A 25059-nucleotide genomic window follows, 5' to 3' on the forward strand; every position below is an offset into this window, starting at 1 on the left:
TGAGTCCCTGAACAGAGGTAAAACAAGACTTAGTGGAGCTAATAGAGCACAGCACAAACACAGCAATGGCACCCCTCAAGGCTGACCATTCATGCCAGTGGACTGAGTGGGAGAGGACATATTTCAGTGTTATTTGAGAGTGGCTCTCTTTCAATTAATGGAAACTGTTACTGGTTCAAAGTGAGTCAAACCATCAGGGTTTTGTTTGATTACACTTAAAACGTAAATGATATGGTCCCATTTGTGGTAAAAGAGCAAAACCCCACCTTCCTTCCCCCTCCAGCTTGATAGAAATGCTCTCTCCCTTCCTTCCAAATGTGGATTTGGCCACTGAGACCTAGGTCTATCTTTTCCACACTGGATTACTATACATTTCCATAGCTGAGGTTAAACTGGAAGAAATGCATACTTCAGTAAATGATGTCTACAATGAACCACGGTGTTATACAGGCAGCTTGCATTAAGAACTGCACTGAATTAAAGATGATTTTCATGGCACTTCAATTCTTAAGGCAAACTGAGAAATTGCTGCAGTAGGTAAACAAGACAGGGAGAGATGGAGAAAAGGGGAAGTTGGTCATAGGTTTAAATCCCTGTACAGCAGAAGAACTAAATGGACATATTACTTTAAATGATTTTAAGCATACTTCTTTTCTCTATGACCAATTAAAAATAATGGTGGTAAAAATATGTTATGTAAATAAATATATAAATAAGCAATTCACTACTGGGAATGAGTTCATGGTTTTGATACGATGAAAGAGACCTGATGGATGCAGCCGTTTGTCACCAACTCTCACCTAGCAGGAGGGACAGGGATCTTTTATAGGCAGACTTCAAGAACTAGAAGTTGTATTGCTTTAGGTTGAACCCTCTCAGATATGTGTTCACATGGTGGCAATGGATGATTTAGTGCCTGCTGGCTTAATTTAATGTTTTCTCTCTCAGAGAATTCCTGCTATTTTTATTTGTAGAATGGTGGGTGACGGGGCCCAACGATCCAGTCAGCGGCAAGTTGAATAACCAATATTCACTACTTAAGAAAACTCTGCTAGCTGTAATGCCATCTACGACTATGGGGAAAGTGAGGGAAAATGTTATTTTGGTCTCCTCTACTGAAGTAGCACAGTAAGTCTTTGTGCCAAATGTTTAACAAAGGAGAATTACCTGTGTCTGAATGAGCGTGTTAGGAAATTCAAGTCGCTTCTTGATATCTTCTGACATTTTTACGTCTTTCAAATGCTACTAATTCAAGTCCTGCAACAAAGATTAGGAAAAACACAAACATGTTGTTTAGTGCAAACTAAGAAGTTATATGTGATAAGGTAAGAGAACAAGCTTACTAACACCCTCCCCCTTACCAGAGCAAACAAACACAGTGACCTGCCAGTGTGCAGACTCGCTGCCCAAGCTGGCAAAGATCAGGTCTTTTGCCCCTCTACAGCAAGGGGCGAGGGCTGAGGCTAGCACTCCCAGCCCTGCCTGAGCCAACCCAGAATGGAGGTTGTCATTTTCTGGGGAAAAAAGCGAGCCAGTCCATCCTCGTAACCAGCTCCACTGGAAAGTGGAGGAGAAGCCCTGCTGACAGCACCGGGGAAGCCCCGTGAAGGAAACTGGGAAAGCTAGGGAGTTCTGGCTCTACTGAAGGCTTTCCCGAGTGAGCAGGTTCCTCTTCAACTACAGGAGCCAGAAACACAGATACACTGGAAGTACCCAACCCTGGCCAGCTGGAGCACCATAGAGGCAGCTCAAAGAGCAGGACATGTATGAGAGTGAGGAACCCTGGATGAGAAGCTGAGGAGTGAACACCAAGAACTGGTGAGGAGACCCGAGCAAAAAGACTAGGATTGAGTATGTAAGAAAGCACTCTGACTCCAGTCTGGAGATTGCATGCACTTTGAAGCACTCCCAGCCTGACACAGGGCCCAAGGACTGACCAAACAACTTGGAGATCTGTGGAGGGAGAGTAAGGGTGGAGGAGCCCCCAGTAGGCCCTGTGGTCATCAATCAGAATGGTGTCCGTTAGTAGCAGAGACGGGGCCACTTCCTGTGGGCTATCATGCCCAAAGCGGGAGGATTCATCAACATCAGACTGGGCATCATAAATGACAGCAGTGGCTATATGCATTAAAGTGGACCAGGTTACTACCCCGGCAGAGCAGTAGGACCCCAGTGGAAGAATTCTAAAATTTAACATGAAGTCATGGTGGGCGAGTCTGGAAGTAGGGCCAGAACTTCCTGCTGATTTGAGTCAAACTCATATGGAATGTCTGTCTCAGACCCCTTCCTGGTTTAATTTAAACCAGACTCCCCTAGCATCCTGACATGCTCTCTCTCTGCTCCAAAGAGCTGAGCTGGCCCCTCCCCCTCTAATCCCTTGCTGGAGCTCTGGCAAAGATTTGCAGGCACACAGCCTGGCTTCCTCCTGGTCCTCCCCCCACACCCACTTCTCAAGCAGGAATCCCTCCCTCTTCCCTCCCACAGCACAGACAGTAGCCAGCATGTAGTATGCTAGCTAATGCTGAGCGGTGTCTGTGTAAAGCAGACAGGACAGTGTATTTAGGGCTTTTTGAAGCTAATCTACAGGCAGCTGGCAATGTCCCTCCTTGAAATGTTCCTTTCCTTGCAAAAAGTTGTTTAAGAGCTTGAACTAATGAGGGTCTTTGTTTTCTGATGGGGTGTAAAATGCTGATAACAGAGATGATAAATGCTCTGTTATTAAGGGGGGAGGGACCCTCCCGCCCTCCCTAATCAGAGCACCTTGCCCCCGGGGCTTGGCCCCTCAGCTCAACACCATGGAATGGAAGGGAGCTCTAGCACCCCTCCTCCCCGCCACTTCTAGCCTGATCCACTGCAGACACATGTCTAAATTTCCTCAGTCCAGAGGGGATGTCTGTACATTACAAACTGGTTTAACCTAGCCAGGTTAGACCAACCTGCAAAGATTGAATTAATTCAAGCTCACACTTTTTGAATACCTGTCCCTAGCCCCAATGTTGGGATTGGGTCCTGGGGACCCAGCAACACTCCCTCCCAACCTCCAGTGTTTCAGGACTCCACCAGAAAGACCGGCTCAAGGCCATGTGGAGGCATCCAAGTTCGGAGCACTGACCCGAGACCTGAGGGACATGCCCATCACAAGGGCCATGAAGGGGTCTAAAGACTGCTGGATGGAACCACCAAGTTGTGCGCTTGGTGATGAACACCCGCCTGGTGCCAAGACACCGGAAGACCCAGAAGGCCACCCGGAGATGGCTGAACATTGCAGCTCTGAACAACCCTACACAGCGGGAGGAGCTCCAGGCCCACTTGCATAGTGCACTGGAGCAAGGACCTACCACTGATGACATCTCCATCCAGGCACACTGGGAGCAACTCAAGTCTGCTGTTCAAGACGCCTGCACCCAGACTACCATGTTCATATTGCAACGGAACCAAGACTGGTTTGATGCCAATGACACTCAGATTCACAATCTCCTCGAGCAGAAGCATGCAGCCTTCATTACCTGGCACAGCCATCCACCACCTGGCAAAGGAATCCACAAACTCAGCAAAAGATAAGCATTGTACCACCAGCTGAAGGATGAGGTTCTTTGTCACAGATGCATTGTTGGACAACTGGTGGGTGGAGAAGGTGCCCATGATCCAGGGCTATGCCAACCAGAATGACATGTGTAACTTCTTCCAGGCTACCAAGACAACCTTTGGACCCCACTCCATTGGACAAAACCGATCACAGGACAGTTCCCAGCTCCTCAAGGATGATGATGCCATCTGCCTGTGTTGGAAGGAGCATTCTGAACCAGGAGTCCACCGCATCAGAGGAGACCCTGCAAGCCGTCCCACAACACCCTGTGGTGGCAATCCACCAACCATCGGAAAGCTGAAATGGGCCATCCAACAGATGAAAATCAACAAAGCCTGAGGGCCAGGTGGTATACCCGCAGAGATCTACCATGCAGGCGGCTTCCAGCTCACATCACAACTCTACCACCTTATCCTCTGCCTTTGGGATGAACAGGACATCCCTGGAGATCTCAAGAATGTGACCATTGTGACTATCTACAAGAAGGGGGACAAATCTGACTGTGGGAACTACAGGGGGATTTCCCTCCTGTCCATTGCAGATGAGCTCCTAGCTCGCATCCTCCTGAACCACCTTCATCCCATCGCTGAGACGATGCTTCTGGAAACCCAGTGCAGCTTCTAACCATCCTGTGGCACTGCGGACATGGTTTTCATTCCCAAGCAGATCCAAGAAAAATGTTGGAAGCAAAAATCAAGAACTGTTCCTTGCCTTCATTGACCTGACCAAGGCATTGGATTCCTTAAAGTGTGAAGCTCTATGGACCATTCTCCAATGCCTTGGCAGCCCACCAAAGTTTGGGCTGCCACTGTCGTGAGTGGAGATCTGAAACTGACACATTCCACATTCAGACCAGGTTCAAACAAGGTTGCACGATCGCCCCCACCCTGTTCACCATCTATCTGACCATCATCATCCACCTCATCTGACATAATCTACCGTCTGGTGTCAGTATCCAGTATCGACAGGGCAGGAAGTTTTTCAATCTTAGGTGCTTCCGGGCAAAAATGAAATTCACCATCAAGGACATCCACGACCTTCAGTTTGCGGACAATTGCTGTGTGATGGATCACTCTGCACAGAATGTGCAAGTGACCCTAGATCTCTTCAATGCTTTGTATAAAGAGACTTGGCCTGTCCTTGAATGTTGCCAAGACAAAGGTTCTCCACCAACACTCCCTGGCCAGGTGAACATCCCTCATGCTATCTACATAGACGAGGAGGTTCTGGAGTACGTGGAGCATTTTCTGTATCTCAGCAGACACCTCTCTCAATGGGCTGCTATCAATAAAGAAGTCCAGCACCAGGTCAACTGCACCAGTGCCGCTTTCTTCAAGCTGAGACAATATGTCTCTGAAAATAGAGATCTGTGGAAGTCTATGAAGGTCCTGGTTTATAAGGCTATCATGCTGACCACCCTCATCTACTGCAATAAAGCCTGGACCACCTACCCACACCACATTAAGACCCTTGAGAGTTTTCACCAGCAGTGCTCATGTCAAATCCTAGGAATCAAATGGGAGGACCACCCGACCAGCACAAGCATCCTCCATGAAGCTGCATCCATCCCTGTTGAAGCCTTGCTCTTTAGAAATCAACTCTGATGGAAAGGCCGCTGCATCTGAATGTCCAAGAACCACCTCCCTCACCAGATTCTCTTCTCTCAGCTCTCCACTGGCCAACACTCAAAGGAAAGCCAAAGGAAACAGTACAAAGCTCAAGGTTGCCCTCAAGCACAGAGGCATCCACACCAATGGCTGGGAGGAGCAAGCTGCTGACCATTCGGTGTAGCACCGAGGCACGGACCACTTCAAGGCCCAATGACTCGATACCAAGGTGGAACGGCAATGGCAGAGGAAGAAGGAGACCAACCGGAGGCTACAAATCCCACTCCCCCATGCAAAAGACATGCCCCCATTGCCAAAGAATGTGTGCATCCCAAGTCAGGCTCCTCAGTCACCAGAGGACACATCGAGCCTGAAGGACATCATCCTGGACTTCGAGGGACCACTGATGATTGCAGATCTAGGCTTGGAATTCAGCATGTAATACCATATTTACTCGTTATAAAGAAGGTCTAAGGAGCTTTGAGTCAGGCAACTCTTCAGTAATGCAGCCAATTCACATACATCCTGGCTTTCAGTATGTCCATTAGTTCTAATTTTGGGCTTCCCACACAGGTACTGCCATGCAACATGGAAAGACTTTGACAACCAAGTGTTGGACCTCTCTGGGAACTACATTATGCAAGACAGAACGTCTGCTGCCTTTCAGAGTAGCAAAGGGAAAGGCTAGGAGTAGAAGCACATGTCCTAGGAATTTAGGTAATGGCCTCATTCTGCAAAAAACAAGCAAACAAACAAAACAAGTCCAGTTTACAAATCAAAATTCAGAACCAGTTGTTCCCATTTGCTCTCTCAGATAACCTCAAGAAATGCCTAGGGTGAGTGATTCTCAACATTTTTAGACTCAAGGCACCACTTGAAAAATGAAGATAAAAAGTTTATGTAATACACACATATGCATGCAGTTTCCCTTCTTTGCACGTAGAACACTAGTATCAATTCTCAAACCACTGTGCTGTTATTGCTTGACAAAAATTATGCAGTCACCCTACACCACTGACCTCAATGCTATGAGCATGCAAATATATAGCGTCCTAGTAAGTACCTTCCTTTAGTGATCAAAAAAAAGGAGACAGTCACATCAGCTGGAAAAGCTATCATTACCACGACTAAGGTGAAGTATGCTTTCACTTTGTTCATACTTCCTACCTAAGTGCAATGGCATAATGAACATGGACTCAAAGTTTTCACCCAGCTTCTGCAATCAGGAACAAGAACAAGGTGCTTTAAAAAAAAGCCCCAACCAACCAAAAAAAAACCCACTTCCAACCATTTGAATTTATAGATGTATCCTGGGTGTACTGAAATAAGTACTCCCTCCTCCGACTGAAGGCAAATTCTTAGCTGGCAGGTGTGCTGTAGGTGAAACTGAGACCACTCACAATTCCCATTTGTCCCTATAGAACCAGGCCAGGACAGTTACGGAATTTAACTATGTACAAATTTATTAATGTATGTACAACATACAGAAGGAAAGGAATTAAATTCAGAACGATGTCTACATACACACACTCATATACTCACACTATTTATACATATGTAAACTGCTATACGTCTATAATTTACTTCTGGGGGATTGCTCTGAAGGGCCTCTGAACCCACACATGTAAGTAAGGAATCTGGAAGAGGTAAATACAAGTGAGTTCAGGTAATCAGCAAACACACATAGGCACACCCAGATAAATACTGGCAATTAGAGGGACGTGTCAACAATAGGGTTTCAGCAAGTTATATACGTATACACATCCACATATATAACAAATAAACAAATGGTTATTAAATGACAAAATACGAGGCACTGGATACAAAATAAGGTGCATACCCTCTTTCATAATATCAATATCACTGTGATTATCAGAATCTTCCCTAGGGGCCCAGCTCCTGAAAAAGGGGAGAAGGGCGGGTCCTCAATACCTCCCTGCCCTCAGAGGCATAGCCAGGACCCTTATTCTTCAGGACCCTTTCACAGTTCCCGCCCCCTCTTCCAAGGGGTTTCCTCCCCTGTGGGAAACCCTTGCCCTGATAACTCATGACACCAGGGCCATAAAGGGGGATCAGTGCTCTTCCAAATGAACCGCTCCTTGCTGCCAAGCCTCTCAGGCCCTGGCTCCATCCCAACCGCTTGCCTGCTAGAGGCCCCGAGCAGTCACGTGATCCTGGAGGCTACTGCCTTCTCCTTGGGGTTGGAGGCCCGAGCCGCCTCATGATGCTGGGGCTCAGTCCACTTTGGAACCCTTCATGCAGTGATTGGCCCCACACCAGGGCTTAGAGACCCAAGCCACCGCTATCCACTCCCAGGGTCTGGATTTCACTGTGCACCATCCCTGTACACCGAGGCCCTGGCCATTCACCAGGGGTTACAAACACAAGCTGCCTTTTGTGGCTCCCAGGGTCCAGTTCCATGCAACAGTGCCTGCAATGTGCCCTGGCCACACACCAGGGGTTACAGACCTGAGCTCCTTGCTCCCAGGGTCTGACTCCATGCAGCGCTGCCTGCACCAAATCCCTGTGCCCCATGTACTGGAGTCAGAGCTGACCTCCACTCCCCATTGCCATGGGCAGTCTTCTGGAGCTCTCCAAAAGCAACAGGAACTGCCCCCAGTGGGCAGCTCTTCCTAGCTCTGCTCCATTTTGTCCCTTGGTGCATCTCCCTCATGCTGAGCATGCAATTTATTTTATTCACCTCAGAGGCTCTGCCCACTGGGTTCTGTCAAACCTAGTAGAGCAGGGTCTTGAACCAGGTCCAGGGCTTTTTCCCACTTCACCCTGAGCAGGGGTGAGGCAGGCCCCTCCCTGCCTTTCTCTCAATTGGTGGATGGGCTCCTCCAATCCCAATGCGGATTCTCCGAGCCCGGCATGCCAGGCTGTTCCGGTAAGTCCGCCACACAGACATTTGCTACTTCAAAGGACTGCCACTAAAATATAATGCATAACACCAAAATACTACCTCATCTATATGACACAGAACTCTGCCATTTTCCCCACAAGAAACCCAGAGTGCTGTTGTACTTAAGTGGCAACTACAATATATGCATCATACTTTTTCTCTTACCCATCCGCTGGCAGTTGGAGAGGCCCTCTGCAACCAGTGACTGGACAATACAGGAGTTCAGAAACAGTGGTGCTTCCTTAAGGAGACAATACTCACTGCCCAAAAACAAGCCCTCCCCACATGGACAAAAAGCAGAAAAGGAGCCAAGAGACCCCCTTGGCTCAGTGGGGATGTTAAGGAACTATTGAAAAAAGAAAGAAGAAATATACAAGCAACAGATGAATGGTTTAGCAGCCAGAGAGGAGTAAACCCATATCACCAGGGCCTGCAAATGAGACACAAAAAGCCAAGCTAGGAACCAGAATAAAGGACAACAAAAAGTCCTTTTATAGATACATAGGGAGCAAGAAAAAAGTTGGGCTCCACTGTGGGACCCCTACTGAATGCTCAGGAGCAGCCCACAGTCAATCCCTGCGAAAAGGCAGAACTACTTAATACCTACTTCACATCAGTATTCCTCAAATCAAATGGGGGCTGCTCATCCGACCAGAGGCCCAGGGAATGTTAGGAAAACAACAGACTACATGAAATTGTTCCCGAACAGGTGAGGGATCTCTTACAACACCTGGACGTTTTAATGTCTGCCAGGCCAGATGACCTGCACTCAAGAGTCCTGAAAGAACTGGCTGGGCTTATAGCAGCACCACTGGCAAAATTGTTTGAAGAGTTTTAGAACTCAAGAGTGGTCCCTGATGGCTGGGAGAGGGCCAACATGGTGCCCACCTTCAAGAAAGGGAAAAGGGCTGACCCTGCAAACTAAAGACTGGTCAGTCTGACTTCAGTCCTGAGTAAAATTTTTGAAAAATTTGTTAAGGAGGCCATCAATTACAAGCTGCTAATTAATAGGGTGTTAAGAAGCAGTCAGCATGGCTTTGTCAAGGGTAGATCATGCCTGACAAACCTGGTGTCCTTCTACGACCAGCTAACTAGACATCTGGATGAGGGATACGAGGTTGATGTTATTTACTTAGACTTCAGTTTAGCCTTTAATTCTGTTCCCCACAGGATTCTTTCAACCAAGCTGGAGAGTACAGGGCTGGACTAGTCTCCAGTGAGGTGGGTAGACAACTGGCTTAGAAGCCAATCCCATTGAGTAGTAATTGATGCCCCTGGAGGGCCGTCTCCAGTGATGTCTCCCAGAGATTGGCGCTTGGACCCATGCTCTTTAACATGTTTACTAATAACTTGGATGAGGGGGTAGAAAGCTCAATAATTAAGTTTGCAGATATTACTGTGGGGAAATGCAGGCACATCAGAGGATAAGTTAAAGATATAGGATGACCTAGACAGATTGGATTTATGGGCTGAACAGAATCAGATGAGTTTTAACAAGGAGGAACGCTGGGTTCTTCATCTGGGTAGGAAGAACCTTTACCATAACTACCCAATGGGTGGTAGTCCACTGGCTGGCACAGCATCTGAATGGGACCTGGGGGTCACAACAGACTGGAAGATGAACATGAGATAACAGTGCAATGTGGTTGCCAGAAGGGCAAACAGAACTCTGGTGTGCATCAGCCAATGCGTTGCCAGTAGATCCAGGGAGGTGCTCCTCCCTCTCTATTCAGCGTTCGTAAGGCCAAAGCTGGAGTACTGTGTCCATTTCTGGGCACTGCACTTCAAGAAGGATGTGGGTAAGCTTGAAAGGGTACAAAGAAGGTCCACTTGTATGTTCAAGGGCATGGAGGGGAGGCCCTATGGAGGAGAGACTCTGGGAACTGGGCCTGTTCAGTCTGAGTAAGTCAAGGCTGAGAGCTGACTCGATAGCCACCTACAAGAACATCAGGGTGAGCATCAAGATCTATGGGAGCAACTCTTCAGGAAGGCACCTCAAGGGAAGACGAGGACAAATGGGCATAAGCTAACAGAAGGTAAATCTGGCCTGGACGTAAGAAAAAACTACTTCTCTTAAACAGTCAGAAGAATCTGGAACACACTCCCAGCAGAGGCGGTGTACTCACCATCCTTGAAGGTGTTCAAGATGACACTGGACAGGCACTTTATTGAGCTTCTCTGAGCCCAATAACTTCCTGCCCGTGGCAGGGGACCAGACTTGATGATCTTGCAGGTCCCCTCCAGTCCTATGCTGCAACCACAGGGACAACAGCATCCCTTAAACAGGTGTTCTGCATGTCCTCAGGGGAGCTATGCTGCTGATACTTGGGTTCTTCATCATTTGACTACATTTGACTTCATTTAATCAGAGAGACTGACTCGTGTATGTATGTACACATTTTACTCCATTCCCAATAACAAAACATCCATATGGCAATGACTACAGCAATTGCTCATATGAAAAAATACCAAAAAATGTTAATATGTTGTTGCTGTGCAAGAATGCAGAATACAGCTGTGTTTAGCTGTGGAAACAAGGAAGCTTGCCAGTGCCATGTAAGTGATAAGGTTTTTCTATTACCCATAAGTATCATGCAAGCTACTCTAAAGGACAGTTTAAGAACCTCTGTCCTAACAGATTCCAGCCCGTGCATTTGGAACAGCAATTGACTTCAAATGAATAACTGGAAAGGTATTTTAAATCTTTTTTAAAAATGTTATATAAATTCACTACCTCACTACAATTGATCCCAAATCACTACCATTTTTATAAAAGATTCCTTTTCAGAAGGGACCAGCATTCCCATAAAAACAAATGTAAGTCCCTCATGGAAGTTTATGTATCTCTGATTCAGTGAGTCTAAGATGGTATATGTGCACCTCTAACCCCACCTTCTGCCTAACTTCAGACTAACATAGCTAATTACCTCTCTCCCCAAATACACCAGACTCCAGGTTGGAAGTTGCTTCCTCCAGAAAATCCCTTCTACTACTCTGCCCATTAGTCTACCTACTACACAATTGTAGGTTATATAGTAAATATTTCTTTTCTGTAAGAACACTGAAGTTGTTAAGGTCCAAATTGCTCATCTCAATTTAGACACATTGCTCACTTAACACACTCCCAAGCTTCTTGAGCGCAGGTTAGCAGCTTGCCTTGTTAAGCATTAAGTAATTAAATTTCACATACCCCGACTAAGTTTTTGTTTGTCCCGAGACAACAGCATTGAGACAATAGCATTTTCCTACCATGATTGCTAAAGAGGTACTTTACACAAATCAGCCACCTGGAGAGCAGGAAAAAGGGAAAACACACAAAGGATAAATAAAGAACATAAGAAGGAAAAGACTCCTTTGTTTGTTTTTCCTAACTCAGCCAATTTGCATGAGCAATGGCTTGATACCCAGCATATCTGCAAACCAGTAAAACAGTGAGATGGCAATACTAGTGCAGCCTTAGCATTTCTCATCATTCAATTAAGGATTTTTAGTGAGTCATTTTCCAGGGAGCAGGAGGCGGCATTATGGTATACTCCACTTTGATGAATACTGAATAAGCAGATAATTTGCTTAATTGCATAACATACCACCTGTCTTATGCTTCCACTGTAACAAACATGGGTTACGTGGAGAGACCTTTCTGCCCCACTGCCTACTCCAGCGATTTTCAACCAGGGTGCCACTCTGATGTACCATAAGACCTATTTAAGGGGGCTACACAGTATTGCACAATATTAAGTTAGCTGTGCAAATGTGTATACATGATTCACAAGATAAATCCAGAGATTTCATATAGGAATCCTTAGTGTAACAAACAGTCTGACCTGCTGTGGTCTTTCTGAGCTCTTTGTAACAGAATTGCTCTATTATTTTTCTACAGACTAAAAAAGAAAATAGCAAAAGCTGGCATTTGCTGAGGAGTGCCTTGGATCTAAAAGGGTTGAGAAAGACTAGTCTACTCTGTAAGGCAAGTGCATTTTGTTTTAGTGCATAATTAGTAAAACTGACTAAGAGGTGTCAAATTTCAAATCCTCTGAAGCAGCCCTGAACTGACAAGTCCTATCAACTTCAAGGCTGCTACTAGGAAGCACAAGTGTCCTAAGACAGTAAGAGCTTTGTCTTGAGCTTTTCAAAGTGCCTTGGGTAAGTGCGCAGCCTTTTTTTCCATTCCCAAGCTACATACTTACCTATAGTATACTATATATTGCTTCTAAATTGAATGAAGCTAATTGACACCTTGTGGAAAAATACTCTTCACACCATTCAAATAAGAGTTCCCACATATCTAACACTGCTTTTTACTAACCACTGAGCAAAACTGAGTTAAATTAAAACAAATAGCCAAAATCAAAATGAAGTTTGTTGCATCTTAAAGGTTTAGCACCCTATTCCACGAGGGACAAAAAGGCAAGTTTTGTTTCTAAAAAAATTAGGTATTAGCATACTGATAACAGCAGTTTACGGATTCATTTTTGGAACCAGTTTAATGAGATATCTCCAAACTAAATGCAGCCGCATTAAACATAAGTGAAAGTAGCTTCAGATACAAACACTGAGTTCCCAAGTTCTCCTGACCAGTTATGGTCTTACAACCACCTGTTTACCTTTGTTAAATGTTTTTTCTCAGGCCTGTCACTGTCTGCGAGACCATGCCCCAAAACTACCCAACATACACATAAAGAGAAATTAGGAACACAGACTATATCCACAACACTTACTGTCAAATGCACAGAGTAAATGTAGAAGAATCAGAAAAGAACAATTTTCTTCACAATCTCTTCCACTTATAATAATCTCATTGCTACTTCTGGCAAGAGAAAGTTCATTTTTTCAGAAAGCAATGGAAAAAACAGAGATGTTTAAGATGATTTATTTTATGTATTAGATTCATATCTAAGTTACGGACTACTTACTATCATATATTAACCATAAACATATATACAGTAAATCTATTATAAACACAGTTAAAGAATGTAAATCAAAGTTCTGCTGACTAAAAGCAATGTTTCCAGTAACTACCAACAGTGCAGGGCCTTTGACACACAACCAGTCAAGAGTCAATTATACTTTCACAGCACAATCAAATTCTCAACCTGTGCCAGGTGCTTCTCAGCCTTAAATGGTGCAGCAGGAAGGGATTGCAAAGAGAAATTTGTACCATTTGCAGTCTCCCCACACACTAGATTCAGTCAGGATCTGAATATTGATCATTGGAATAGCCAAGAAAAGTCCAAAAGCTGTGATAAATTTTATCCAGCTCTTTAATCCCACTCTACCCCTCTCACCAAAAAATCATAACTAAAGCTTCTTCCAAGAGGCTCCAGCCATGCTCCCTTTTCTTTGAGAATGCCAGTGCTGACAATAATCTGCAAGTGTAACAGAAATAGAGCATTATGCTATCTGTATGCCAGTCATAGATTTCCCTTATACTTAGGAAGTCCCCAGGTAATTCATTAAAATGGCTTACCAGCAGAATGGCATAATGTAGCCAGATCACATCGGAGGACCCAGCTCCAACTCTCAGTCATGGTTTTAGTCACTTTTAGTCTTGTCTACGCACTAGCAGTTCAGCTATTTCCAATTCCAGCTCAGAAGGACCTACAGTTGGAAGCCATTAACTGCAACAGGATGACTTGCTAAAACAGTTGTATCCAACTTTCCCACAGTAGGGCTGTGAGAAGTTTTGGTCGCAGATTCAATTCAGAGGAGTTTTAGCTTGATTCAGCAGCCAAATCTCTGAAACTGAATAGAACTGGGAGACCAATAAAAAGGTCTGAATCAATTTAGAAAATCTTCGGAGGAGATTCAGCGATTTGGACAGTCCCTGCTCGCCACCACAGGGAGCTTACCTGGACCTGCCGGTAAGTAGTGAAGGGGGGGCAGGGGCGCTAAAGGAGAGGAGAGGGGAACCACGGTGGGACCCCCGTGAGGCCCCATCCCATTTACTCCCCCAGCCCCCTGAATGCCCCCCGACCCCCACCCGCTCTCCCAGCCCCATCAATGTCTGCCCTGCCTGACCCCAGCACTCTAGCGCTTAAAGGGGGGGGGGGGGGGCCCTGCACTCACCGGCTGTACAGCAGCTACTAGGACATCTGGGGGCTTGGGGCAGAGCGCCCCCATGCAGCACAGGGCGGCCGCAGCCCTCACAGGTCACACCTGCCCCACCCACACCTGCAGGCTGCACCTGCTCCCCCTACCCTTCTTGGGTCATGCCTGCCCATCCCCTGGCAGACCATTGATCCCTTTCGGCATACTGGACCCCCAGCCAGCCCCTCATCCTGACTTACCCGATATTGGACAGCCATTCTGAATCAATTTCACTTCCCCCTAGTGCCCCCAAATATTTGTACTTAACCACTCTGAGCAGCACAAACGTTGAGTTTAGTATTAGTACTAGCTTGAGTTTAGAGCAGTCGCACATCTAGAACGGCAGTGGGCTGGACGACTGAAAGGTAACAAACCCCTCCCCCACGTCCCCTCGCTCTCCCATCCACCCGCTTATTTGTGGCTGCCAATGCTGTCTGTCCCAGGAGAGCAGGCAGGGAAGGGTTAACCCGGTTTATACAAGGCAGGGGCAGGCAATTATTTTGGGCAGAGGACCGCTTACTGAGTTTTGGCAAGCCATCAAGGGCTGCATGACAGGCAGCCCAGGGCAGATAAATATTGATTTTGTAAAACTTTAGGGGCCCGGCAGTCTGCATTTTGCCCACTCCTGATATAAGGTGTAGCCTAGAGTGGCTGCACCTTAGTATAGGTGTTAAGCTAGATATCAGGAGGCGCTACTTCATGGTCAGGGCAGCTAGGATCTCGAACCAACTTCCAAGAGAAGTGGTGCTGGCTCCTACGCTGGGGGTCTTTAAGAGGAGGCTAGATGAACACCTTGCTGGAGTTGTTTCACACTGGTACTCTTTCCTGCCATGGCAGGGGATCGGACTCGATGATCTGCTCAGGGCCCTTCCAACCCTAAAAACTATGAAACTATAGCAGGAGCTGGATATTGCAGATAATCCTTCCTTGGACTGACATAATTCTTCCTTGAGCTGCAACCAAGTGAGTAACACCAGTTTCAGGTGTTAGTGTGCGGACAATCAAGGTGTTAAGAGCTCCAGGAGCCACTTAAAAATACCATGTAACAAGGCCCTCACTTCCACCATGATGCAAAATTAAGGAGAAAGCTGACCCACACAGGGAATGGTCAGATTTGGTTCCAAATGATGAAGGACTGGTGCCATTTCCCTCTGCAGTGATGAGGCTGGTAAATATCCCTGGCTTTGACAACCAGCTCTGGGAAGAAGAGGGAAGAAGGAGCATAGAATACAAGAGGTCCCTTCCTCAGAGCATCAAGGCTTTCTGCTCTTTGTTTACGTTGGGGGGGGGTCTCAACTAGAGGGATGCAGCAAATCGCTGCACAAACCTTTTAAGGATGTCACCAACATTAGTCCCTTGAAGTGCAGACACCTGCAGGTGATTGTCATGACAGACTCGGAGGCTAAAAATAAACAACCAGTCTGAAGTGGCCCCAACGAGGCTGGGATATGACTCACATCAAAGCAGGCACAGCCCACTTGTTTACACACATGGCTTAGGCGAAAAACAGAGAACCAGCTTCATTCACAGTAGAGCGTTTTGGGCCACACCAAATCCAGACAAACAAGCTCAAATGTACCCTGTTAAACCCCACTGAATTACTGGAATTAACACTTTGCCTTGGAACAATCCAAGTGCATGCCTAGAGTGGGGGAGCATGCACTCTCGCCACTGTGCATCCCATCCATTTTAGCCTGTTCCTGGCGCTAGAACATTGCAGAGCACAAGAGTGCGGGACCAGCCAATGGGGATCAGATTCAAATGTCCCTAAAATTTATATAACTTAACTTCCATTTAAGCCTAGTGAATAAACATGTGGACCACATCTGTTCTAGGATGAGTCATGGACGGAAGGCACATGAGCCGTGGCAAGGACATGAGACACTTCACCATGGCCATGCTGCTGCACCCCCTTGCCCTTCTTCCTGCTGCTCAGCCTGGCACCAGTGCAAATGTGCCAAAAGGGAAGTCCCCCACTTGCTCCAAAGCCCCCTATTCTCCAAAAGCAGAGGCAGAACACCCTGGACCAGTGGGGGGGAAACGTGGACAGATAGAGGGGTGAGTTGCAAAGGTGAGCAAGATCACCCTGATCATTAGGGAGATGCTTGTTCTGGATAGCCAGCCCTTTGCCCTAGTTGAGTGGCCAGGGCTCAGGTGGCTTGTAGCACTTCTGGCCCCATCTTACAAAGTATCCGCATGCACCACCTTTAGCAGGACGGGGATGCCCTCCCTGTATGAGGCATGCAGGGAGCACTTTGAGGAGCTGCGCAAGGCAGGGCCGCAGGTAGCCTTGCACTTCACCTACGACATCTGGAGCAGCTGGGGTGGCGATCATGCCTACCTCTCCCTCACAGGGCACTGGTGCAATCAGTCAGGCTATCAGTGAGCTCTACTGCAAGCCAAGGTGCTGGATGAGTCGCACAGCAGGGGATATCATGGGAGCCATGAACCGCATGGTGCAGGGGTGGCTCATTGGGCAGGCCGAGCTCACTCGGGACTCATGGTCACCGACAACGGGGCCAATATGGTGAAGGCTGTCCACAATGCCAACTTTGTTGGAATCCACTGTGTGGTGCACAGGCTGCACCTAATAGTGAGGAATGCCTTGGAGTGGGACAGGCTACTGGTTGGCACTGCCACCAGTACTGCTACAAGCTAACCGATTTTGAAATGCAGGAAGGTGGCAGGCTACTACCACTGCAGCATCAAGGCGGGGAAGATGCTACAGGAGAAACAGCCAGAGCTGAACACCTCACAGCACAGGATCATGCGGGATGTGGAGATTCGGTGGAACTCCACATACCTGATGCTCAAAAGGTTGGTGCAGCAATGGAAGGCCATCCATGAGATGGCCTTTCTTGGGGAATCGGGATCAGCGGCCTGCTTAACAGAGCTGAGTGGAGTACCACCTCCCAGGTCTTTGTGGTCCTCAAGCCCTTCCTCGAGGCCACTGTGACCTAGTGCTGGCGATGCCCTCCTCAGCCAGATGATCCCCCTAGTGAGGGAACTGGAGAACCAAACGGAGAAGTTCCAGGGGATCAGTGTTGCTGGCTGGGACAGGCCACTATCACCACACATGTAGGCACTAGTGAGGCAGCTGAAGGAGGGCATCAGGAGACAGCTGGATCCCTTGTGGTCCAGTACAGTCCACATGATGGCGGGCATGTGCGACCCAACGGTGAAGGAGAGCATGTGCACTGGCAGCCCCAAAACCCTTGATCACTGGACGCAGGTGCTGGTGAACAAAGTCAGGGCGGCCGAAGTGCAGAGGCGAGGGGATGTGGAAGAGGGGGATCCACTTTCCCATGCCAGCCCACCTAGCAACAGCACTGGCACCAGCACCAGTCAGTCTCCTCCACACCAGCCACCAATGTGGGCCATGGGGATGTTTCAATGCTGGGGTCCAAATGCACCAGACCCCAGCCTCAGGCAGGTAGTGCTGAGGCTTCGGTGGCTACCTAGCTCACTGAGAACGTGGAGCCCCTGGACTGCAACCCTTTGGCCTACTGGGCAAACTGCAGGCAGATGTGGCAAGATCTGGCCACGGTTGCCTGGCAACACCTGTCCTGTCCACCAACCAGTGTTCCAAGCGAGAGGGTGTTCAGCATCGCTGGGGATGTTGAAAGATCCAAGCAGGTGTGGTGGGGTGTTACGTTGGTGGAACAGCTGGTGTTCCTAAAGGTGAACCTCCCACTGCTGGGGTTCCCCAAGCTCCACCTACAGATGGACTGAGAGTCACCCTCCTCACTCGGTCTGCACCAATTTCCTTTTTTGAGTTTTTGAAAAGCTGAGTAATGCCCCGCTCTCAGCTGGAGGGGGCACTAACTGCATCACCAGCCAGCAGGGGAAGAACATGTCCCTTCTCAGGTCATTCACCTGCCAGGACAAACTTGGAGGTATGGGATTGGAGCTATGGGGAAGGAGGAGGCTCCAGGTCCTGGGCATGACCACTAGAACTGCACCCTGCCAGGGCAGGGAGGCCTGGTGGGACTGCTGGCAGCACAGCAGCCCCATAAACGCCAGGATCAATGATCCCCTGGTGAAAGGTGGGGAGGAGGCGCCATAACCTCCAGCTAACGCGCGCACGCACAAAGTCCTGGCTGAGGAACTCCCAGACATGTCACACCTTTGACAGGCCTGGCGCTTGCTGGTTGCAGTGCAGTTGTAAGGCTCCCAGTGAGCTCAGCTTAGCTGCCTGGGATGTCAGCTATAGGGTTACAAACTCCTTTGTTAGCCTGAGGAAGTACAGGTAGGTGGTCCTGGATGGAAGGAATAGTAAAGAAGCCAGAGGCTGGCCTGGCCTGCAATGCAAACAAGAAAGCCAGTCAGTGAAAACTGAAATGGAAGCACTGGGGGTGAGGGCCAGCCTCTAGCTTCTTTACTGTTCCTGCCATCCAGGACCAACTGCAGATACTTCCTCAGCCTGACAAAGGGCTTTTCAACCCTGTATCTTCCTATATACTTTTTAAGTACTCCTTTATTTTCATAATACACATATAGACATAAAAAACACGAGATATACTGTTATTCATGGTGTGTGATGGCTTATGGCCAACACAACACAACATCTACTTCTTGCTGTCAACTCCTTCATAAAAATAAAGATTCTATGACAGTTCTGTGTGGGTACCTTTGATGCTGCTGCTGATCCTACTGGTGTTGAGCCAGCTAACTTATTTTACCTGTTGTCACGTAAAGCGGAAGACCAGGCGTGAGGCTGTAGGGAAGGAGCAGTCCTCAGTGGGGCACACTGCCGTGTTGTGCAGAGGCCCATGTCAGGAAGCACGCACCTTAAGACAAACCCAAGCACCGACCCACATGACAAGTTTTGCTGGTCACCAGCTTGGGGTGCAGGGCCCCAGACGACAGACTCCCCCAGTGAGATGCACACAGCTGGCAGGCTTCGTGGCCTTTCAGGGCCCAGCACCCAGGCCTGCACTAGATTTAACCCTTCTGTGCCCCAAGACGGACGCAGTTGCCCAAGGCCCTGGCAGCTCTGGAGAAGAAGGAAGGAGAAGAGGCAACTCCACACTCTCCACAATCCGAGCAGGCCAAAGGAGCTAAGCAGTCCCAGAGGGAAAAGTGTTTAGTGACCATTGTAGGCAACTCCATCCTGAGAGGTACAGAGGGCCCCATCTGTCGCCAGGACCCCTCAGCACGTGAGGTCTACTGCCTACCCAGAGCAAAGATGCAGGACATGAAGGGGATGATCCAGGCCATGATCCAGCCCACCGATTACTACCCCGTGGTCCTAATCCACGTGGGTACTAATGAAGCAGCCAGGAGAAGCCCATATCACCTGATGGCTACCACGCTTAAGGAGACGATCCTCCAAGCCCAAAGGGAGGTAATCCCAACATGGATCAAAGCAGGCAGGAGGGCGCAAAAGACCCCATGGCTCACCAAAAGCATCCAGGAGCGTCTCCTAGCTAAAAGGGAGGCGTACACCCAATGGAAGGGAGGGGCCATCACCAGGGAGGATTATACTGCAGTTGCTTGGGGATGCAGGGGGGCAGTCAGGAAGGCCAAGGTGGAGACGGAACTGGGACTAGCTTCCTGGATCAAGGACAATAAGAAGTCCTTTTTTAAATACACAGAGGGCAAAAAGAAGGTTCTGGGTAAGGTAGTACCCCTGCAGGACACACTAGGAAATCTGGTGGTCACACGAGATGACAAAGCTAACATATTTAATGATTTCTTTGCCTCCATTTTCCTGAGCAGGGACCGGAAGAGCCACCCCCCATCTGGGCCCCCCTTATACCGCAGGGGAGGCGCACCTAGGCCTAGGGTTAGTGAGGAACTAGTTAGGGAACTTCTGGAGGGACTGGATGTATTCAAATCAGCTGGTCCAGATGATCTCCACCCTAGAGTACTGAGGGAATTAGCTAAGGTCATTGCAGGACTCCTCGCATGGCTGTACAAGCATTTGTGGTGCTCTGGTGTGGTGTCAGAGGACGGGAAGAAAGTCAATGTGGTTCCCATCTTTAAAAAAATGGGAGGAAGGAGGACCCGGGAAACTATAGGCCAGTTAGTCTTATCTCAATCTTGGGCAAACTTTTTGAGAGAATTATTCTGGCACATGTCCACAAGGGGCCAGCAGGGGAGATTATGCTTAGGGGCAACCAACACGGATTCATCATTGGCAGGTCCTGTCAGACCAACCTGGTGGCCTTCTATGACCAGGTCACCAGATCCTTAGATGCAGGGGTACCAGTAGACATAGTTTTCCTGGACTTTCAGAAGGCCTTCAACACTGTCGCTCACCCCGTTCTCATTAAAAAACTAAGGGACTGTGGTGTCGACACAGTTACATAGGTCACCAACTGGCTGGAGGGTCGCACCCAGAGTGTGGTAGTGGATGGGTCATTTTCGACCTGGAGGGATGTGGGCAGTGGGGTTCTGCAGGGCTTGGTCCCACACTGTTCAACATCTTCATCAGTGACTTGGATGAGGGAGTAAAAACCACCCTGTTCAAATTTGCTGATGACACTAAGATGTGGGGGGAGTGGGTATCCTAGAAGGGAGGAATAGGCTGCAGTCAGACCTAGACAGGTTACAGGGGTGGGCAGATGAGAACAGGATGGGTTTCAACGCTGACAAGTCCAAGGTGCTGCACCTGGGGAGGAAGAACCAGCACCATACCTACAGGCTGGGGAACTCCCTTCTCATCAGTACAGAGGCAGAAAAGGATCTTGGAGTCATCATTGATGCCAAGATGAACATGGGCCGGCAGTGTGGGGATACAGTTAGGAAGGCCAACCACACCTTGTCATGCATCCACAGATGCATCTCAAGCAGGTCCAGGGAGGTGATCCTCCCCCTCTATGCAACACTGGTCAGGCCGCAGTTGGAGTACTGCATCCAGTTCTGGGCACTGCACTTCAAGAGGGATGTGGATAACATGGAGAGAGTCCAGAGTAGAGCCACTCGCATGATCGGGGGCAGCAGGGCAGGTCCTACAAGGAGAGGCCATGGGATCTGAACCTGTTCAGCCTCCAAAAGGGAAGGCTGAAGGGGGATCTAGTGGCCTGTTACAAACTAGTCAGAGGGGACCAGCAGGCACTGGGTGAGTCCCTGTTCCCCCCAAGCACTACCAGGAGTGACTAGGAATAATGGTCACAAGCTGGCAAAGGGTAGATTCAGGCTAGATATCTGGAGGCGCTACTTCACTGTCAGGGCGGCTGGGATCTGGAACAAAGTGGTGCTGGCTCCTACCCTGGGGGTCTTTAAGAGGAGGCTGGATGAACACCTACTCTTTTCTGCCATGACATGGGGTCAGACTCGATGATCTGCTCGGGTCCCTTCAGACACTACAAACTATGAAACTATAAGCACCCAGCCACCCACATGACGAGTTTTACCTGTTAGCAGCTTGGGGTGCAGGGCCCTGGACAACAGACTCCCCCAGCGAGAGACACAGCTGGCAGGGTTCGTGGCCTGGCAGAGCCCAGCACTCGGGCCTGCACTAGGACACACGCAGCGGGCAGGCTTCTTGGCCTGGTAGGGCCCAGCACTCAGGCCTGCACTAGATTTAACCCCACTGTGCCCCAAGACAGACGCAGTCGCAGTCGCCCAAGCACCCACCCACATGATGAGTTTTGCCTGTCAGCAGCTTGGGGTGCAATTCCCCCCAATGATCTTCTTAAAACTTGGCAGGCTTTGTGGCCTCACCCGGGGCTACTACCCATGCAGTTTTCAGCGCCCTGTGTTGTAACACATAGACGTGACAGGAGTTCTGGTTTCAAGGATTTGGGGTGCAGTTCCCCCCCAAACCCTTGCACCGATCTTCTTAAAACTTGGCAGGCTTCATGCTCTCAGCAAAGACTACCACCCCTGCAAGTTATACCCAAATCGGAACTAAAATAACAAGGTTACAGAAATTTAATTCATCCCCCATTATAACCTATAGCCGGATCTCCGAGGCAGCTCCAAAGCTTTGGTACCACTTCAGCCAGATCCAAGTGGCAAACCAATCTGGAGCTCCGGCTCGGATCATGGCCATCTGAAGCAGCTAGATCCGAAGGCAAATCAGTTCACTACCAACTCTCACAGGCCTACTGGAGAGTCATTTTTATTGTGCGCTCAGTATTTGGCACATGCAGCCAGCATCCACTTATTGTGTGACCAATCAATGAATTGCATGATTGTTCCTGTGCATGTTCAACCAGTCTTAATTTACTGCATGACTGACCAGTGAATTGCATGCTCATTCCTTTGCATGTCTGGCTGGTCTCAACATATTGCACCAGTGAACTGTGCAATATATGTAATGTGTGGCAGGGGCCTTGGGGCAGTATCTCATTCCAGACCAACTCCATAGAGGTGGGATAAAGTTAGACAAGCATTTCCAAGGCCTGCCAGACGCTCTTCATTGAAAGCTTGTCTAATATCATGCCAAAAACAGCACCATCACAGGTCTGGCTTGTGGTATCACCCTGCAAAACCCTCACCTCTCTGGCATGGCTTTCTGGCTTGGCTTGGCTTGGCTATCCCAGCCCTCTTCTGCTACCCTGGCATGGAAGGCCATGACATGTGTCATTCAGCCACAACCTGGAGGGAAGAGACAGGCAGCACTGCCATATCTTAAATATTAACTTATCATATTGAAAGCTCAAAATGATCATATTTGCTGAAAAACAATGTACACTGATAAAATATGCTAATAAGTCATCTTCTTATTTACTTTATATTGATCCAGTTCTCAGTCACTGCAAAGTTACAGTGAGCATCAGAGCCAAAGCACTTATTTATTTCCAGGCTAGTTGTCATAAGAAAGTGCTGACAGCAAACCTAAGAGTCAGTTAAGTTTCCCTGAGTGACTTGGGTTTTGCACATCCATGAAATGCCTCAAAAATTATGGTACATACCATATGATACATACCCCTGAAACAGGTAGACTTTGAACATATTTGCTATTATTGATGATGCACCGTACAAGGGTTGAAATGATCGTGTAAAGGGTACGGTAATTATTACCGTACACTCGGCCGCAATCAAGACCTCCCCCTCCCCCTCCCGCCCGCACTAGCCTGATGAAGCCCGCGGCGCAGTGGGAAGCGCATGTGATTGGCCGTCGCCCACGGAGCTTTTTCCAATAGGAGCGATCGCACTCAGAACCCCTCGCCCCGCAGCCGCCATTGCCCCTAGGCGCAGGGGTGTGGGGAATGGTTCCCAGCTCGCTCCGGTCCCGATGCGAATCAAGCCGGCAACACCGAGTTCACATGGCCCCCCCCCACGGCGCCCAAACCGGGATGACGCGTCACCCTGGCAGGAAAGAGCCAACCACCCCTACCCGGCGATTCTCGAAGGCCTACTGCGCCACTCACCTGCCGCGGCACCACTTCCTACCAAGTGCAGCTACGCGCTGCGGCCAGTTCTTCCTCCCCAAGTCGCCAAAGGAAGCCCCCCCCCCCGTGAGAGTCGTCCCTGTGCGGCGCTACTGCGCATGCCCGGAGTGGGAGAGCATGCGCTCTCTCAGCTGTGAAGCTTCTGCCCGCAAAAAAGGAGGACGCGCTCTCGCAGTTGTGGGTCCTGCCTATTTAACCTGTTCCTGGCGCCGGAATGTAGTTGTTCCTGCGCCCTGTAAGTGAGGATCAGATCCAAACGTCCCTAAAATGTGTACATATCCCAAAGTGTAGACTTTAAGAACAATGCCCAAAAAAGGGGGGTTGACAGTGAGTAGTTTGGACTAAGAGCTTCGTTTGGGGCTATGATGAGACCTCACAACTTGACTATGACTTACAGAGCTAAGTTTTGTGTTCCCCAAGGTTTGAGGCCATTCAGAGTTTTTGTTTCATTCAGACAAATAAAACTCATCCTAAACAAAAGGATAGAAGTAGCTTTGTTCCTTTTACAACATTCACCAGAAATCAGTATTGTGGTAGGATTCCACAAAGTTGTTGAAGCCCCGTATTCCTAAATAGCAATTTCTTTTTGAAACAGTAAACTTTATGCTGCAGGGGTTGACTATTCCCTGTGGTTTTTATATCTTCCTCTGATGCGCATCTCATGCTGGCCACTGTCACAGAAAAACTACTGGACTAGACCAGCCACTCTGGCAAGTCCTTTGTTATCAACAGGCCTTAAAAGCCCATTCTCTGGAGTAGGGGACTTCAGGTCAGGCTGTTTTCAAGGTAGGTTTTCAGGGAGTGATGCATTGTAAACAGAAGCCATCCAATGGAATATTTCAACCTACTTGATAGGGTAGAGAGATCTCACTTCCTTGTGGGTCTGGGCTAAGATGCAGCCCCAAGAACCAAAAAAAGCTTGCAGGGTTGTAAATGACCTGCTGCTCATCTTGCTATATCTGCTACAAAAAGCTGTGGACTTTCTAAGATTGAGAGCACACTAAAAAAAGGACTAGTAGACTGAACTTTCAGTTGCCACCTCCTCCCAGTTGCAGAGTGTGAATAGAAATATGATCAACTGTAGATATTGCTTGTAGCTGAAACCAGACACACTTTTTCATTGAGCAAGGTCAGGCAGTTAGCATGCTGTGTGAACTATATTTTTTCAAAATCTATGTACATGTGCCTACATTACCAATGTGCTAGCCCAGTCCTTAATATAGCATAGCACGGGCCAGTGATATACAACTGGGTCTTTTGAAGGGTGCTGCAAGCTGTGAGGAGAAAAGTGAGGCATAAACGGATTAATTAAGGAGATAAACCCAAGCTTAGGTTTGTCCCTGCCTGGATGAGTACCCATCCTTCCTGCCAGGCTTTTCTGCAAGGAGGTAAGTACTGTAATGTATGAATTCCATTTTTTAAATTGGGTGCTACTCAATTCACCAAAATTAGGGTCTCGAGTCCAGTAAGGGGTGCATTGAGTCCAAAAACGTGAAGCATTGGCATAGGCATTCTTGCATTAAGTAA

At 48.3% G+C, this 25059-nt stretch overlaps 1 protein-coding gene across 4 annotated transcripts in view; it reads right to left on the reverse strand.

Moving 5' to 3' along the window:
• The window catches only part of FOCAD (focadhesin), a 257789-nt gene extending 234160 nt beyond the window's left edge, over window positions 1-23629 (reverse strand). For all 4 annotated transcript variants that reach the window (XM_090038791.1, XM_090038793.1, XM_090038792.1 and 1 more), the window contains exons 1-2: window positions 23512-23629; window positions 1168-1257 (exon numbers count right to left, since the gene is read on the reverse strand). In XM_090038791.1, coding sequence (XP_089894917.1) covers window positions 1168-1224 — 57 coding nt within the window. In that variant the 5' untranslated portion in view covers window positions 1225-1257; window positions 23512-23629. The remainder of the gene's footprint in view (window positions 1-1167; window positions 1258-23511) is intronic.
• Between the last annotated feature and the right edge of the window lie 1430 nt (window positions 23630-25059).

The sequence above is a fragment of the Crocodylus siamensis genome, chromosome 3 (assembly GCF_052110815.1).
Source record: "Crocodylus siamensis isolate JL-2025a chromosome 3, ASM5211081v1, whole genome shotgun sequence".
Classification (NCBI taxonomy): Eukaryota; Metazoa; Chordata; order Crocodylia; family Crocodylidae; genus Crocodylus; species Crocodylus siamensis.